The sequence below is a fragment of the Canis lupus genome, chromosome 9 (genome assembly GCF_011100685.1).
Source record: "Canis lupus familiaris isolate Mischka breed German Shepherd chromosome 9, alternate assembly UU_Cfam_GSD_1.0, whole genome shotgun sequence".
Lineage (NCBI taxonomy): Eukaryota > Metazoa > Chordata > Mammalia > Carnivora > Canidae > Canis > Canis lupus.
Genome location: NC_049230.1, coordinates 25,377,703 through 25,392,559, shown reverse-complemented (window position 1 = coordinate 25,392,559; position 14,857 = coordinate 25,377,703). Strand labels below are relative to the sequence as shown.

General features: G+C 41.8%; 1 protein-coding gene across 3 annotated transcripts in view; it reads left to right on the top strand.

The window, feature by feature from the left end:
- The window catches only part of ZNF652 (zinc finger protein 652), a 66,147-nt gene extending 52,648 nt beyond the window's left edge, over positions 1-13,499 (top strand). For 2 of the 3 annotated variants that reach the window (XM_038547616.1, XM_038547617.1), the window contains exon 6: positions 4,382-4,893. In XM_038547616.1, the coding sequence (XP_038403544.1) occupies positions 4,382-4,893 (512 nt within the window). Of the gene's footprint in view, positions 1-4,381 lie in introns of all 3 variants that reach the window. The other variant, XM_038547618.1, reaches the window with a different exon arrangement.
- The last annotated feature ends 1,358 nt before the right edge of the window (positions 13,500-14,857 follow it).

Here is a 14,857-nt window from a genome sequence, read left to right as displayed (position 1 = left end):
AATACACAAATAGTGTCAGATGAACGTAGTGACTGACTGGATAAAGGTGGTACGGGAGGGGGAAATCAAGGGATAGTCCCAGGGTTTGGATCTCGAATGCCATTTGTCAAGATAAAGAACAGGAGAGGAAGGGGCAGATTTGCTAAGTAGGATAATGAATTGAATTTTGCACTTGTTTGTTTTGAGACCCCTACAGGACCTTCAAGTGGAAATACTATGTAGGCAGTTTGCAAAATGGATTTAAGCTAAAGACCTGAGAGTGGTTTCGGCTGTATATATAGATCTACAGAGTTCTGATCACTGCTCGAGGATATTTGTACTAAGCAGACTGGAAGTCAGCACTTATTCGCTGTACCAAACAGTGCACCAAACAACTAACTAGCCAGCCAAATTCTTGTTCTTTTCTATCTTCCCTATAGACTCTCTGCCTTCATGTGTAACATTCTTTCTTCAGACTCATTACAGTACTGTTGCTTACAATCAGCTTCGCTTTGTGTATAATGGTTCGGTCACATCCTTAGATGTATTGATGTTGATACAGATACTTTTCTAGTTACTTTCATAGACTTAGCTTTCATGTATCTTCCAGCAACCCATTTACCAGCTCTTCCTAAAGTAGGACATTGTGCAGGTGGTTGGTTGCAAGTGTCACATCTTTATTTTTCCTGTTTCAACCTCACTGTAATTTTACCTTGAGGTTTCCCAGAGACCTTAACATCACTCATTAGTATGATTAGGAGATGTGGCCTGATGAGTAGTGAGAGTTAGAGGTAAGTGGGACTGTAGGCTTACATCTGGAACAACAAATGCAGAAATTTTGGTAGGACTTCAAGAAATGAATAAGAGATTACTGAGCAATAAAAAGGACCCACTTTTAATTTGAATCCGTGGATTTGTGGTAGGTGTCTTGTTTTTTAAAGATTTTTTAATTTTTATTTATTCATGAGTGAGGCAGAGACATCGGCAGAGGGAGAAGCAGGCTCCCCACAGGGAGCCTGATGTGGGATTCAATCCTGGGACCCCAGGATCACGACCTGAGCCAAAGGCAAACACTCAACCCCTGAGCTACCCAGGTGCCCCTCTGGTAGGTAGGTTCTAATAGTTTTTGGCCTTTCTATGGCAAATCATTATAGCCCAGAAGACTACAAGTGAGTGATGACTAGAAATTCAAAATTTGGTCCAGGTTGGAGCAGGCAATAGAAAGTTAATGTCGGGGCAGCCTGGGTGGCTCAGCGGTTTAGCGCCACCTTCAGCCCAGGGCCTGATCCTCAAGACCCGGGATTGAGTCCCATGTTGGGCTCCCTGCATGGAGCCTGCTTCTCCCTCTGCCTGTGTGTGTGTGTGTGTGTGTGTGTGTGTGTGTGTGTGTGTGTGTCTCATGAATAAATAAATAAAATCTTAAAAAAAAAAAAGAAGTTAATGTCCATAAATTTCAGTAAGTTTACAATGAATATGTACTGTTTGTGAATGCAGGGTCTCGTGTGCCTGAGAAGTGATTAATGAATCAAGTGGATCAAGTGGAGAGTCTTTGCTCAGATTAGACTAATAATTCAGAGAGTGAGTCCTTTGGCTGTGTTTCCATACAGCTGCTGGGAGTAGAGTACTAACTATGGGGAGTCCAGGAGGGAGAGGCCCAGTGGGATTAGAGAGGTTGTCAAATTTAGATGTGCTTTTAAAATATATATATATAGGGATCTTTGGGTGGCTCAGTGGTTTAGCTCCTGCCTTTGGCTGGGGCCATAATCCTGGAGTCCCGGCATCGAGTCCCACATCGGGCTCCCTGAATGGAGCCTGCTTCCCCTTCTGCCTGCGTCTCTGCCTCTCTCTCTCTCTGTCTCTCATGAATAAATAAATAAAATCTTTAAAAAAAGTACTGAGTCTCTGAAAAAAGATGCTAAATAAATATAATTTTAAAAAATTATACATGGAAATCGTGTTTATTTGAGAAAAACAAAGTGCACGTAAGCATAAAAAAATAAAATATCACTCATCATCCCATTACCCAGAGAGAATCAGTGGTATTTGTTGTAGTTCTTTCCATATTTTTTATGTCCATTTTTTTAGATTTCATTTATTTATTCATAAGAGACACAGAGAGAGGCAGAGACATGGGTAGAGGGAGAAGCAGGCTCCCTGTGGGGAGCCTGATGTGGGACTCAATCCCAGACCCCGGATCACACCCTGACTGAAGACAGATGCTCAACCACTGAGCTACCCAGGCGTCCCTCTGTACCCATTTTTTTCGTGTTAGTAATTCTATTTCTATACTTCCATAGTACTGTTTCTAATCGCGCTTTCCATCAGATGGGTATGCCATGTTGATTCAGTTGATTCTGTTTAACAGAGATTTGAAATTCTTAAGGTAATTGGAGGAAACGGATAAAAAAGGAAAAAAGGTGAGCTCTGAAGTTATCAAGAAAGTTGAATATGAATCACAGTGAAGAGCCTACCACCAGCAGCAAATGTATAATGAAAAGCTGAAAGATAAGCAAAATATGTTAGAACCTAGTTCTGGTGATTACAGACAAGACTAATTCCTCCTGACTGCACAGTCTAGTCTCTGGAGGAAGCAAGGAAAATTCTAGCTTCCACTGAAGAAGGGCAATGGGAACTGTCAGTTTTCAAAGGCAGAGAAAAGAAATGAGTACGATATGGGTGAAGAGGTGTTCTCTCCTCGCGTACGGAGGGGTCCCAGAATGTAGAACAGTAGGGATGTTATTTCCCTTCATACGCACAGGGATGCACAGAGCTTCAATGTGGGAAGTGCCTGTATTTTATGTGTCAAAAGCACACTTCAGGGGATCCCTGGGTGGCGCAGCGGTTTGGCGCCTGCCTTCGGCCTGGAGCGCAATCCTGGAGACCCGGGATCGAATCCCACGTCGGGCTCCCAGTGCATGGAGCCTGCTTCTCCCTCTGCCTGCGTCTCTGCCTCTCTCTCTCTCTCTCTCTCTCTCTCTCTGTGACTATCATAAATAAAAAAATTAAAAAAATAAAAAATAAATAAAAAAATAAATTTTCCTTTAAAAAAAAAAAAGCACACTTCAGGATGGAACCAGACTGCAGTTTGAAATCCTGGCTGTCCTCTAGCTGTAGAACTCTGGGCAAGTTTCTTAATTTTCCAATCAGTAAGATCGGGATGACAACAGCTACCTCATACAGGCTGTCGCTGTGAGGATCACCAAAGTTCATAGATGTAAGTAGTTAGAATGGTACTAGGCACACAGGAAGGCTCCAGCACCATAGCTATTATTTATACTGAGTAGAGTGAGGACAGAACGAAAGGGAATGGTAACTGAGGTGAGGTGCCAGCCTCTTGCAGCTGGAGTTACAGTAAAGGTACAAGCTACATACACTGAGAATTGATGAAGGAATTAATAAATGCAAGCATATGTTACTGAAGCACATGTACAGAGGTACTCACCACAGCAATCTGCATGAAAATGATTAATGGTTGTATATGTTCAGAAACCATTTTGTTTCCTCCCTATAGCCCAGGTAGAAAAGCAGGTGGACAGCATGGAACCGTATGGTGGTCCAAAGGAAAGTTAAGGGACCCTAAAAATCAAACCCTTATTTCCTGTCTAGATGCCTTCAGAATTATGAAATATTGTTTCCTTTTTGACTCATAGATCCATGCTTCTCAACCAGGGCCAGTAGCGCCCCTGCCAACCCTCCCCACACCCGTGAACATTTGGGAGTGGTGTAGGAACATTTTTGGTTGTCAGAATCTCTTAGAGGCAGTCAGTAGGCTGGTGCCAGGAATGCCATGTGTTCTTCAGATATGCCAGGTAGTCCCAAATAATGAAGAAATTGCCTGCAGAAATGCCACTAGCTCTCCCACTGGGAGCCACTGCAGCATAAGATTCCTGGTGACAATGAGCCATCCAGCCTTTTCCCAAGTCCAATACCAAAAAGTAAGCCACATGCTAAGGATTATAGGCAAGTAGACACAAAGAGACTTATTTGCTCCACAGGACATTTTAGCAGTCTTTCTTTTGCTTGGAATTCAGAAATTGCTAACAGACGAACTTTGCCTAAATTTAAGAGGCAGAGATACATCCGTAGCCTTAGCTGCCTTGCGTGCAGGAGAACAATTTGAACAGTTCTTCATGTCGGATGTGAAGGATCACTACTGCCTGAGTCTTTTTTTTTTTTTTTTTTTTTACCATGCCCAGATGGTAGGTTGTATGTAAGTTTTACTCCTATCTGCTCTTATTTGTTAAGTCCCAGCTTTGGGGGAGACTCTTTTTATGACCCTTAGAATATAATATACCATAAAGGAGAGGAGAGGTAATCTCCTCGTTAAATATGAGGACTAGCGTGAGCACATAATCACCGCCTAGGATGTTAATCATTTTTTTTGTGTCTGTGTTCATCTCAGGAGAGAAACCCTTTATCTGTGAAATCTGTGGCAAAAGCTTCACCAGCCGCCCCAACATGAAGAGGCACCGCAGAACTCACACAGGCGAGAAGCCCTATCCATGTGACGTGTGTGGCCAGCGGTTCCGCTTCTCCAACATGCTGAAGGCCCACAAGGAGAAGTGCTTCCGGGTGACCAGCCCCGTGAACGTGCCGCCTGCCGTCCAGATCCCACTCACGAGCTCCCCAGCCACCCCGGTTCCTTCTGTGGTGAACACCCCCACCACCCCCACCCCTCCAATCAGTATGAACCCTGTGAGCACGCTTCCCCCGCGGCCCATCCCCCACCCCTTCTCACACCTCCACATCCACCCGCACCCTCACCACCCACACCACCTTCCTATCCCCCCAGTCCCACACCTGCCCCCACCTCCAGCTCTCTTCAAGAGCGAGCCTTTAAATCACAGAGGCCAGGGTGAGGACAACTTTCTGCGGCACCTGGCAGAGAAGAGCAGTCCAGCACAGCACCATTAACACCCACCTCCTTCCATGCACAGTTCCCCATGAGCTGTGCCCCCGTGTGAGTGTGCAGAGGGGGAGTCGGCGAGCCTTTCGGTAGCTGTCAGGCTCTCCCTCGCCTCCACCGGGAGCCCCGTCATGGTCTTGGGGAATCAACACATCAAGAGTGAACGAGACTACCCTTGAGCTCACGGAGGGAACGGTCATCTAAACCAGGGGAACCGCGGCACTAAAGCCCAATATGCGTGCATTTTCTGGTGACTTTTATAAATTTCAAATACTCAGACTTGTGGAATTTTATAATTTCATATCAGCTGATGAGGTATGCTTGCTTTTATATTCCGGACTTCTCCTCAAAGAGGGGACAGGCCCGGTTTCCTTTGTACTAATCGGGAAGGCTGTGAGATTAATCCAGAGCATTAATTGTATCACTGTGTATCGTTAACAAATTCTTTGCAGCTTTCGGTGCTGGCTTCAGAATTGAGCCGGCTGCGTTTCCCAGTATATCCAGCATTATAGAGAAAGACGGGAAGTTTCTTTTTGTGTAGCTCTCCTAACGCACTCTTTATTTTACTACAGAAATTATTTTAGAGTTTTTGTATAGACTTCTTTAGTGGTCTGTTTCTAAAATGAAATGTATTTCAATAAGCGGTGTAATTTTTTCAGTGTAGCTGGGCCTATGTTGTAAAATAGGAAAAAAATTTTTTATAATCATCAAAATGTGATTCTTAAAGATGCATATAACTTCTATCGTTCAAAGTTATTCTTACATCCGTACCACTCAAAGGTGCTTCAGAGACTAGCTGTATCTGAAAGGGTCTCCAGACACCAGCTTACTGCACAGTGAGGCTTGGCTTGCAGAACGTGGCGAAGTCCTTGCTAGCTTTTAAACCTTGGCTTCACACTCAGTGTGTCAGCACGTTAGGCTTGTTGACACGCTCCTGTCCTCCATGTTTCACTTGGTTTGGTTACCATGTTAAATGGGATGATTTGCAGGGAGCTGGACCTTTCCCAGGGAAGTCACCTAGAGCTTGCAGGTATTAAAAATCGGTGTAGAGCTGTTCCCCATCAGGAGGCGGCAGCAGTGGGGATTGTTTGCTCTCACTCGTGTCCGTTTCTCATTCTCCCCAGAGCTTGGTTGCGTTCCACCCGTGGCAACGACAAGTGGAAGTCTCAGAATACACTGCTCGCTTTGAGGTTGCTGTATTTTCCTAGAATGGTTGTGACATGATAAAATAGTACACTAAAATCACAAACATGATGTTGCTGACAGTAGCTGAGAAGCTGGGATGAGAACAAATTGACTATGAGCTTTTAAATATCTGTTCACCTATGGATAGATCCACGACTTTGACTATCCTATCACGGTTTAAATTGTAGCAAGGGAAAGAAAATTCCTACATTGTGCTGCCCTGTTCTCTGCAGATAATTATGTGACAGTGGTGTTCACAGGCAGTGAGAGCAGCATCTCTAACACCGTTAAGATAAGTTACTTTTTCAGGTTTGAGAAGCTTCAAAAGAGCATGATCAATCAGGAGCTTACATAGAAAAGGCTGACTAGAAGGGCTAACCTATTGCTCATATTTAACTGATTAGATTTCTCCAGACTCTATATAGCTAAAAATTGTGGTTTGGTTTTTTTTTTTTTTTTTTTTTTCCATCTCAGAGAATTGAGTTCCAAAGCTGGGTCTGCTTTTTCTCCCTCTTCCTCTGTGTTTTAATGTGGACATTTCTTCATTCTTCTTTCCTCAGGCTCTTAGATCGTTGCCTAAATCAGAACCCTGGCTTTATTTATTTTTAATTTCTAATAGTAAATGTGCAGATATGCTTCAAGCACTTTCTGGCTGATTAGCTCTGTGGTAGGAAAAAATGGAACTCTCAAGTGAGGTCAAGTCCCTATTTTGTAAATATCACATTCTCTACTAGCTTTTTGGTTGAAAATTTCCTCATTTTTTCCTTCCAATTACTGCCTTTCGTCCTCTGTAATGAGCATAGGAAAATTTTTGGAATGAGGCAGAAAAGTATCTCAAGACCTACTTTTCTTCCTGTTTTTGGATGTAATTTCTAAAGAATGTTATTATTTTAAATCTTTGTATACAGTTTTTGCACCCAGGTACCCAAACTAATAAGGAAAGTTAATTTCTTGTTTGTGACTGTTACTTCTTTAGTGGCTGCTTCCCCTTAACTCCACAGCCTCCTTCCCGTTCCATGACAAGTTTGTAGATGGATGTACACCTTCATGTAGAGATATCATTATTCAGTGGCCAAGCCTGTAATGTTAAAATGGTTTTTTTAAAGATGTAAATTGCAGCTTAATTGGCTATAGTACCTTATTTTATTCTACATAAACTTACCGTATTGGGCAGCAATTCTGAATTCTAGTCTTGAGACCATTAAATCAACCATTTTATGAAGTGTACTATAATCATAAACTGGAAAATTCAGGTAGTCATATTTGATTTTTCATCCAAGTGAATATAGCCATAAGAAAATGCCTACTACATAGGAAAACCAGTATTAAGCAAATAATCACCACCACCCTTAACAGAAGCAAAAAAAGATTTTTTTTTTAAATCAGCATTGTCACATAATACAGTTCATAGTGAAACGTATTATGGAACAATCTGGAAACTTCTCGTTTCTTTTTTCCCCCTACATAAGTATCCCTTCCCTGACTTGGGATTTGTGGTCTTCAGGAACACTGCTCAGAACATAATGACTCCTCGCCAGTGTCCTATCACATATAAATAATGAAATGCATTAAGAATATTCGCAACATTCATGCTTCTGAATACAACAACTGCAGGATTAAGCCTTAAACATATGTGCATCAGGTTTAGCACGCTCAAGACTCACACTCAGGGTTGGAAATTTGATTGGGGTCCTTCACTAAGAAGAAAGTTGCATTCTGTGGTATGTTCCCTCCGACATAGAGTACAGCAACCTGTTACTTCAGAACTTCATGCCTGCTCACCATCCATTTATGAAAAAAAGAACAGGGGAGTTTGAGTGCTTAGCCCTTACCTGTCCTTCGTCTTTTAAAGACAACAAAGGCCGCAGTTCAGCGTTATATAGATATCCAGTTGAGGCTTTTTCTCATTACTTGATTTTACCATTCTTTAAAGGCTTGTATCACTGGTAGGGTTAAGTCTTACTCAAGGAAAGTTCTCAAGGGCTTTCTTGAATTGACATTGCATTTTTTTATTATTCTTTTTCTGTTCTGTTCTCATAGATTGGTCATTCAAGTTTAAATTCTTCCTTAGCCTTAACGAAAGGCTGCTTGCTACTTTCTCAGACTGAGGCAGGTAGGCTCATATGGAGTTAGATTTTTTTTAATTTGAATGAAGAAAATAAGATGAGCAGTTTAAAGCCACGTAGCTTCATCTCCGCATATATTTGTGAATTGATTCTTATTTTTAGCAAGCAGGGAGTCTCCATGTAAGACTATGGAAGTTCAAAGAAATCTTTGCAAATCAGTTATGTCTACTTTCACAGTCTACCATTTACATGAATTGTCCTAAATTAATGACTGAGCATGACATTACCATGGTTGTACCACCTTTTTAGAAACTACATTTGTTGGAAGTACCTTTTCATAGTGGTTAGAAGGCTCCCTATAATTTGATTGTCCCTCATATACTAAGTGAAGGCAAAATACGCTAAAGAGATGCTTGTCAACTTTGAATTTTCTAGTTCTTGAAATTTTTCTCAGTACTTAACGTTTGTCGAATGGATATATATGTTTAATTTTTATGTCACTGGAAGTTTTAAATTATGAGAAGATCGGGCAGATAGAAATCCATTGCCAATGATACTTATTCTCCCCATCTTGCAGATTTCAGGCAGTGAAACAGAATGGTAGGTGGGATTTTTTGTAAAAAGAAGAGGAAGATGAAGGAAGAAAACAAAAGTTAGGGAAACCCTTCTGTTTGAACTACTGTATAGAAGTGACAACCTTTATTACATTGCTGATCCATATGATGAACATTTCAGTGCTGTTCTAGACTATGTGGGAAGTATTTCATGAAAAGGGTATAAGTTACATTTAAGAATTTTATCAACTATTCTACCATTACAAAAAACAGCTTGTTTAGAATTCTTCAGACAATAAAATTGAGCAGATAAATACTGGATTTTAATTTCTCTTTGCCTAAACCAAGATAGGAAATTTCCCAAAAGATCTTTTTTCTTTTTTTTTTTTTTTTCAGGAATGAAAGGTCATTAGCCACTAGAGACAGTGGCATTTTTATGCAATAAGAACAACCGAACTACCCTGCTCCTGTCATCTGTAGCATTTATACTAAATAACAATGGCCTTCCAGCCCTGGACACTACCTCGATAAAGCAAACCAGAGATCCTCTCCACACTTTCTATGGAAGCCATAAAAGTTGCCATCAATATGTCCACTTTCATAGTTCTATACTTTTATACTCTTTAGACTTTTTATAGACTCTATGATCAGATCTTTTTGTCTTAGAGGATAGGTTTTGCAGGATTCAAAGGAAAAGCAAACTCCTTGGTTGTCCCAACTTTGAAGCTTTTGCTTCAGTAAATTTGTTTAAAGAACCAGATAGTGTACCGTTTTTCCAATTCTTGATTTAAATCACAGCTATTTTGCAGAGTGGCATATCCAGAAAACAGACTTCTCTTTCTTATTCCCTAAGTAGAAGCTATATTTGTTGTAAGAAACTACTTATGAAGTGGATTTCTACTACCTTGTTACTCTATGTATTACTCGATAATATATGTATTGTCACATCATTCCTGGAGTTGTGTTTATTTCCTGTGACAGATCAGTGAGTCCACACCACCCCACAACTCCCCATTAGCTCACTGCAGCTCCATCTTTCACTCTGTTCTTGAGTGCCTTCAAAAAGCCAGCATCCCGGAAACATTCTTTCCCTGGTCTAAATCCTACCTCTGCTTATTTCATTCTCCTGAAGTGTTGGAAGTCACCCTTATTCCAGTTGGTTGGGCTCTACAAACTAGCTAGACCCTTGGATGTGAATTCTGGACCTACTCCTGTTCTGTCTCCCTACATCACTTGTAGATTATGTTTTACACTTTTGCTTCTATCTTATTTCTTGACCTATTAAATCACTAATGATGAAAGGTTTTATCCTTACTCCTCACTTTCTTTTCTTTCACCAGAAGTGAGATGTTCCTTTAAAGTTAAAGGTCACAGAGCACTTCTCTTGGATATCATCTCCTCATCGTGGGTCTCCCTGAATGCCTCCCCTTTCTGACTAAAGGATCTTGAACGCTGCTGTTGCTGCGCCCTGCTCCTACATGCCCTCTCTCTTCCAGGAACGTTCCAGAAGATTGTGCCCATAATTCTAGTTTAGTCCAATGAATTTAAAATCACTCTCTGGGTGTATCAGAAGTCTATTAGCTGTCCTTCTGCCTTTCTCACCCACCTGTCCCTCAGAAATTTCCAGTTACCTTCTTTCCTGTCCCTCAGAAACTTCCAGTTACCTTTTTTTCTAACTTGTTCTCATTAATTTTTAAAGTATGACTAATACATAATATATGAAGGATGTAATAAAAAGGGGTTGCAGTGTGTTCTCCATGTGATATGAGCACCTTATTGATAAACCATTGTAGCAGTCGGCTAATCTTTCACAGTCAAAACTGATGTGTGTGTTGTTGTGCGGGTCTCTTGCCTCCTGTTCAATTCTCCTCCAAAGCTGAAAACAAATAGAAAAAAGAACTCTTTAAAATGAGGAAATTGGGTTGCATTTTTTTTTCTTTCTTCTTTTTTTTTTTTTAAGGAAATGAAAGCTATTGAGTATTTTGGTCTTAGAAATTTTTCCTATCTGACCAAAAATGCCATGTCCCTTTTTCTTAAAGTTAATAATACTAATACTCAGGTTTTCAAGACTAATAACCACACAAAGTGGGAGTCTATGAAGGCAGCTGTTAATAAATTCCTAACTCCTTTTGTCTAGCAGCAGTATGTTATTTGATGAGATAGTGCAAAATTATGAGAATTGGTTATGTTTGGTAATGAATACATTCAAGACACCTGAAAGCCTCCCTGGCTCTTTGGAATTTAAAGACCAGCTTACAAAATGCAAAAAGTAGACTACAGAAATAAGCAACAAGAGTTTTGTGTTTTAAATACTTTTTCATTTTCATTTGCCCTGACAGCCCCCGTTACTGGCCTGGAAGTTTGCCTCTTTCCTTGTAACTGGCTACCTAAAGTCTCTGCTTTGAAATGTATGGCTTCTCTTCAAAGTCACAGGCAGTACAGCCAACTGGGGAGAGGCATGGCAGGCTTTCACCTGGATGGGCCACATCCCTAAGACTCACTGTTGGCGTGTTTCAAGTCTTCTCTAATAGGGCACACCTGGTGCAGGTATCAAAGGGCCATTGCTCCTGAGAGGTGTCTGGGTCCATTTCACAATATTCGAGCTTCTCTAGTGAGATCAGAGAGGTTACAAATTACTTAGAAACAATTTGGGGGGATGCATAAAAAATGGTGGTAGGGCAGAAAGGGATGGAAGCTGAATTTTGCTTCAGTCCTAAAGGAAATTTAATGCTCACATTCGTTGGTTTTGATCAGCCAGAGAGCCAATCTCTGACTCGAATGTGCCAAAGAATCAAGTTGTTTTTGAATATCCATCTCCTCTGAGCGAACACAACTTCCTCCCTGCCTGCCTTTTACAGGTGAAAAGGGACCAGGTGATCACAAGGGCAGAGACAGAGAAGTCACATCACATCCTGCATAGGACTCAAGGCTGTGTTTAATTGCATTTGAAAGTTCATTATTTTAGAATCTCTTACACTCCTGGAAATATCCTTTCCTAATTTCCTATTAGGAAATATCCTAATGAGTTGATTATCCAACTCATTAGGTTTTTCCAAAACGTAAAAAGAAGGAGACTGTGTGGCATGATTTTGGTGTTTACTTCTAAAGTTGTATCCCAAAGGATATATCTGCAGCCTCTGAAAAGCGGATGAATCCCTCTCAATCTTCATTAGTTTCAATATGCATCTTACTCTTTTCTTGTCAAGGGCTGTGGGATTCTCTTCCATCAGCAGTACTGGCTTTGTCCACAAGAGAGCAACAAAGTACTTTAGCTTCTCCATTCTCAAACTTTGAAAGATCCTGCTGTAAAGTCTCTCATAGACTATCCTCTCTTGGCTCAGTGCTTATTTATAGATCTTTGTTTTTAAGACATCTTCCTTTATTACTAAGTCCAGTAGTTGCTCAGCCTTCAGGATGCAAAGATTGTTGAGCGGTCACAGGTCCTTGTGGGTTCCGCATCTTAATTATCCGCTTTAAACAATGATGCCCTGAGATGGAAAGCCCCACCCTTGGGGGCACAGAAGTGCAGAGCAGGAAGGCAGCCCTTCTTTCTTACACATCCTGCCAGCAGTGCAGGGGGATCACATCTCTGAGAGGGACAAGAGCAGCAGGGCTGACTGGAGGTTGAAGGGGGAAGTGTCTCTCACCTCTGCTCCAGGGGATGTCTGGTACACCAGGGAGCAAGTCCTGGGTTAGGACTTGTCCTGGGGCCCGTGACCTTCATTGGTGCCCTTACTACGAGGTTTGTTCTCACGGCAACATCTTCCTCTCAAGGGGCTGGCTGGTCAGTAGTAACTGGGGGCAAACACCCGATAGAAACCGTTTACCCTGTAGAGGCAAGAGGCATCTGCACCTGGAATGGCCTTCTTACCGAATCTCTGCCTGGTTCCTTTTCCTGCCTGGCTAAGTCTGACCCACTCCCACACTCAACAGCAAAACTGAAGCTGTGATTGGTTTAGGTAACAGGTGGTCAGGTGTAACTTGTTGGTTATTTTTGTTTTCCCCAACAATACTGAAATCACTTGCACTTTTCCTCATTTCTTAAAGAAAAGAAAATCCAGTTTGCTTGCCAGGAATCGTTTAGCGTTAGGTTTACAAAGCTTGTTGTTGAATGTTGAACATTTGTCCAAAGGAGTTTGACAAAACAGAAGCTGCTTGGTCCCTGTTCCGCCTGCTAGGTCGCAAGGATTAAGACCATGTGGCTGGGGTACTCGTGTCAAGTCCAGAAGGGGGCAGTGTCCCTCTCCTACCTCTGCGAAGACGTAATTGAAGGTCAAGTTGGACTCGCGTTAGGGCAGGTACCTCTCTTGCTGCAAAAAAAGTTTAGAGGAGTCTTTCAGTTGGGGAGGTGACAGGTAGGTAAGATGGGATCTCTTCAGATGGGGAAGATACGGGGGAGAGAAGAGCTCTTGGCCCCAGGCAGCTGTGGCGAGGCAGAACCAAACTCCCCCTGAATCCCCAAGCTAGCCTAGCTTCCCTGAGTCATCTCTATTCCAGCATCCTGTCAGATCCCTCAACGTACTGATTTTCCCCTTGTGTTAACTATACCAATATTATTTTTTTAGCAATTGAAATGCACTTTTTTTATTTCAACTCAATCATGATTTTAAGTATAAAAAATTTATAGACTGTTAAAACTACTTTTTTTGTGTATTTTTAACCACTCAATGTAGCATTGTCTATTTTATTCTTGTGAGACTCTGGTACAAGGTGTGCCACTTCATGATATTTCCGACATGCTGGGCCTTTGGATGTGTACGGTAACAAACTTAATGCTAATGTTCAAAGTAAAAAAAAAAAAAAAAAAAAAGTAACCATATCTGTTTTGTGTCTTTCTTAACTTCCTTTCTTCCTCACCCTCTGTCAGCGACATTCTGAGGTCTCCTTGCTCAGCGAATTGTCCTTCCCCCCCCACCCCCACCCCCGCCCCATGAGACAAACAGTCCTGATCTGCTGTCATCCGTGGCCTTTGGTCCCGCCCAGCTCACAAACCCAACAACCTCCGACTTCCGACCTCCATCTGAAGGATGACATGGTTCCAGGTCTGCAGGCCACAGTTAAAGTGACTGGTTCTCATCTGCCAGGGTTGCTTGCCTCAGTGCCTATTGGCTTTGGTAAACACTACCCTGTCCAGTTGCATGAAAGTCTGAACATACCCTGGAAAACAGTATTTGAGGAGATGATCGTGTTGAGATTTAAAGCAGTCTGAAGAAAAGGAAGCCCAGATGGAAAGAGCTTATTACCAAAGTAACTTTGGTGAAAAGCAAAGGATCAGAATTACAGCACTTGGGCTGAGGTTCTTCTTCCTCCACCTACCCCCATTCATTCGTCCTTGAATGTTCGTTGCATGCCCAGTATAAGCTGGGCACTGATCTAGCCACTGGGAGTTCATGTGGTAAACAGGAGGGAGACCCTGTGCTCTTGGAGCTCATGTCCCCAGTGGAAGAAACTCAACAATAAACAAATAATGACCTAATACAGCGTCAGGTAGCGAGATGCTGGGTGAGGCTTCCCTCAGAACTATTACCTTGGCCAACTGGAAGATCAACTGTTTTGGGTCACAAGCCTTTCCCGCGGGGGATCCACCCTGTTTTGTTCCCGCAGGAGGATTCCAGGAGGGAGTAGAAGGATGTAGGAAAGAAATCTTACTGTTCAAGTTCCCTTTGTTTAAGGCCTCATAGAATGGTACAAAACTGTCCTAAATCATAGAATTACCATTCTTGCTCTTTATCATCTCGAAACTCTGACTCATGAACTAAACACACTTTTTTTTTGTAGATGTAGATACTCCCCCACCTCAACATATACTAAATCAGTGGCTTTCAAACATTGACTGTGACCCATAGTAAAGAAATGTGTCTTTTAATTACTTAGCTAATCAAATATACAGATCTATAAGTATATTTATTTAAGTGAATTAAAAATTCAAGATGAATCTCATTAAGTCCCACCTGCAATTTGAAGAATCCTGTTCTAGAGCAGTGTATAATGTGTATTATTTTATTCCAACAGCAGCCTGAATTCACTTTCATACAGAATTAGTTGTAACTGGAATTTCCAACATCTTAAGCCTTCCGTGTTTCTATCCTGACTAGATCCCAACTCTGAAGCTCCCTACACAGATTAGCCCACTGCTTACTCCAGCTCCCTGCAGTGGAAATGGTTCA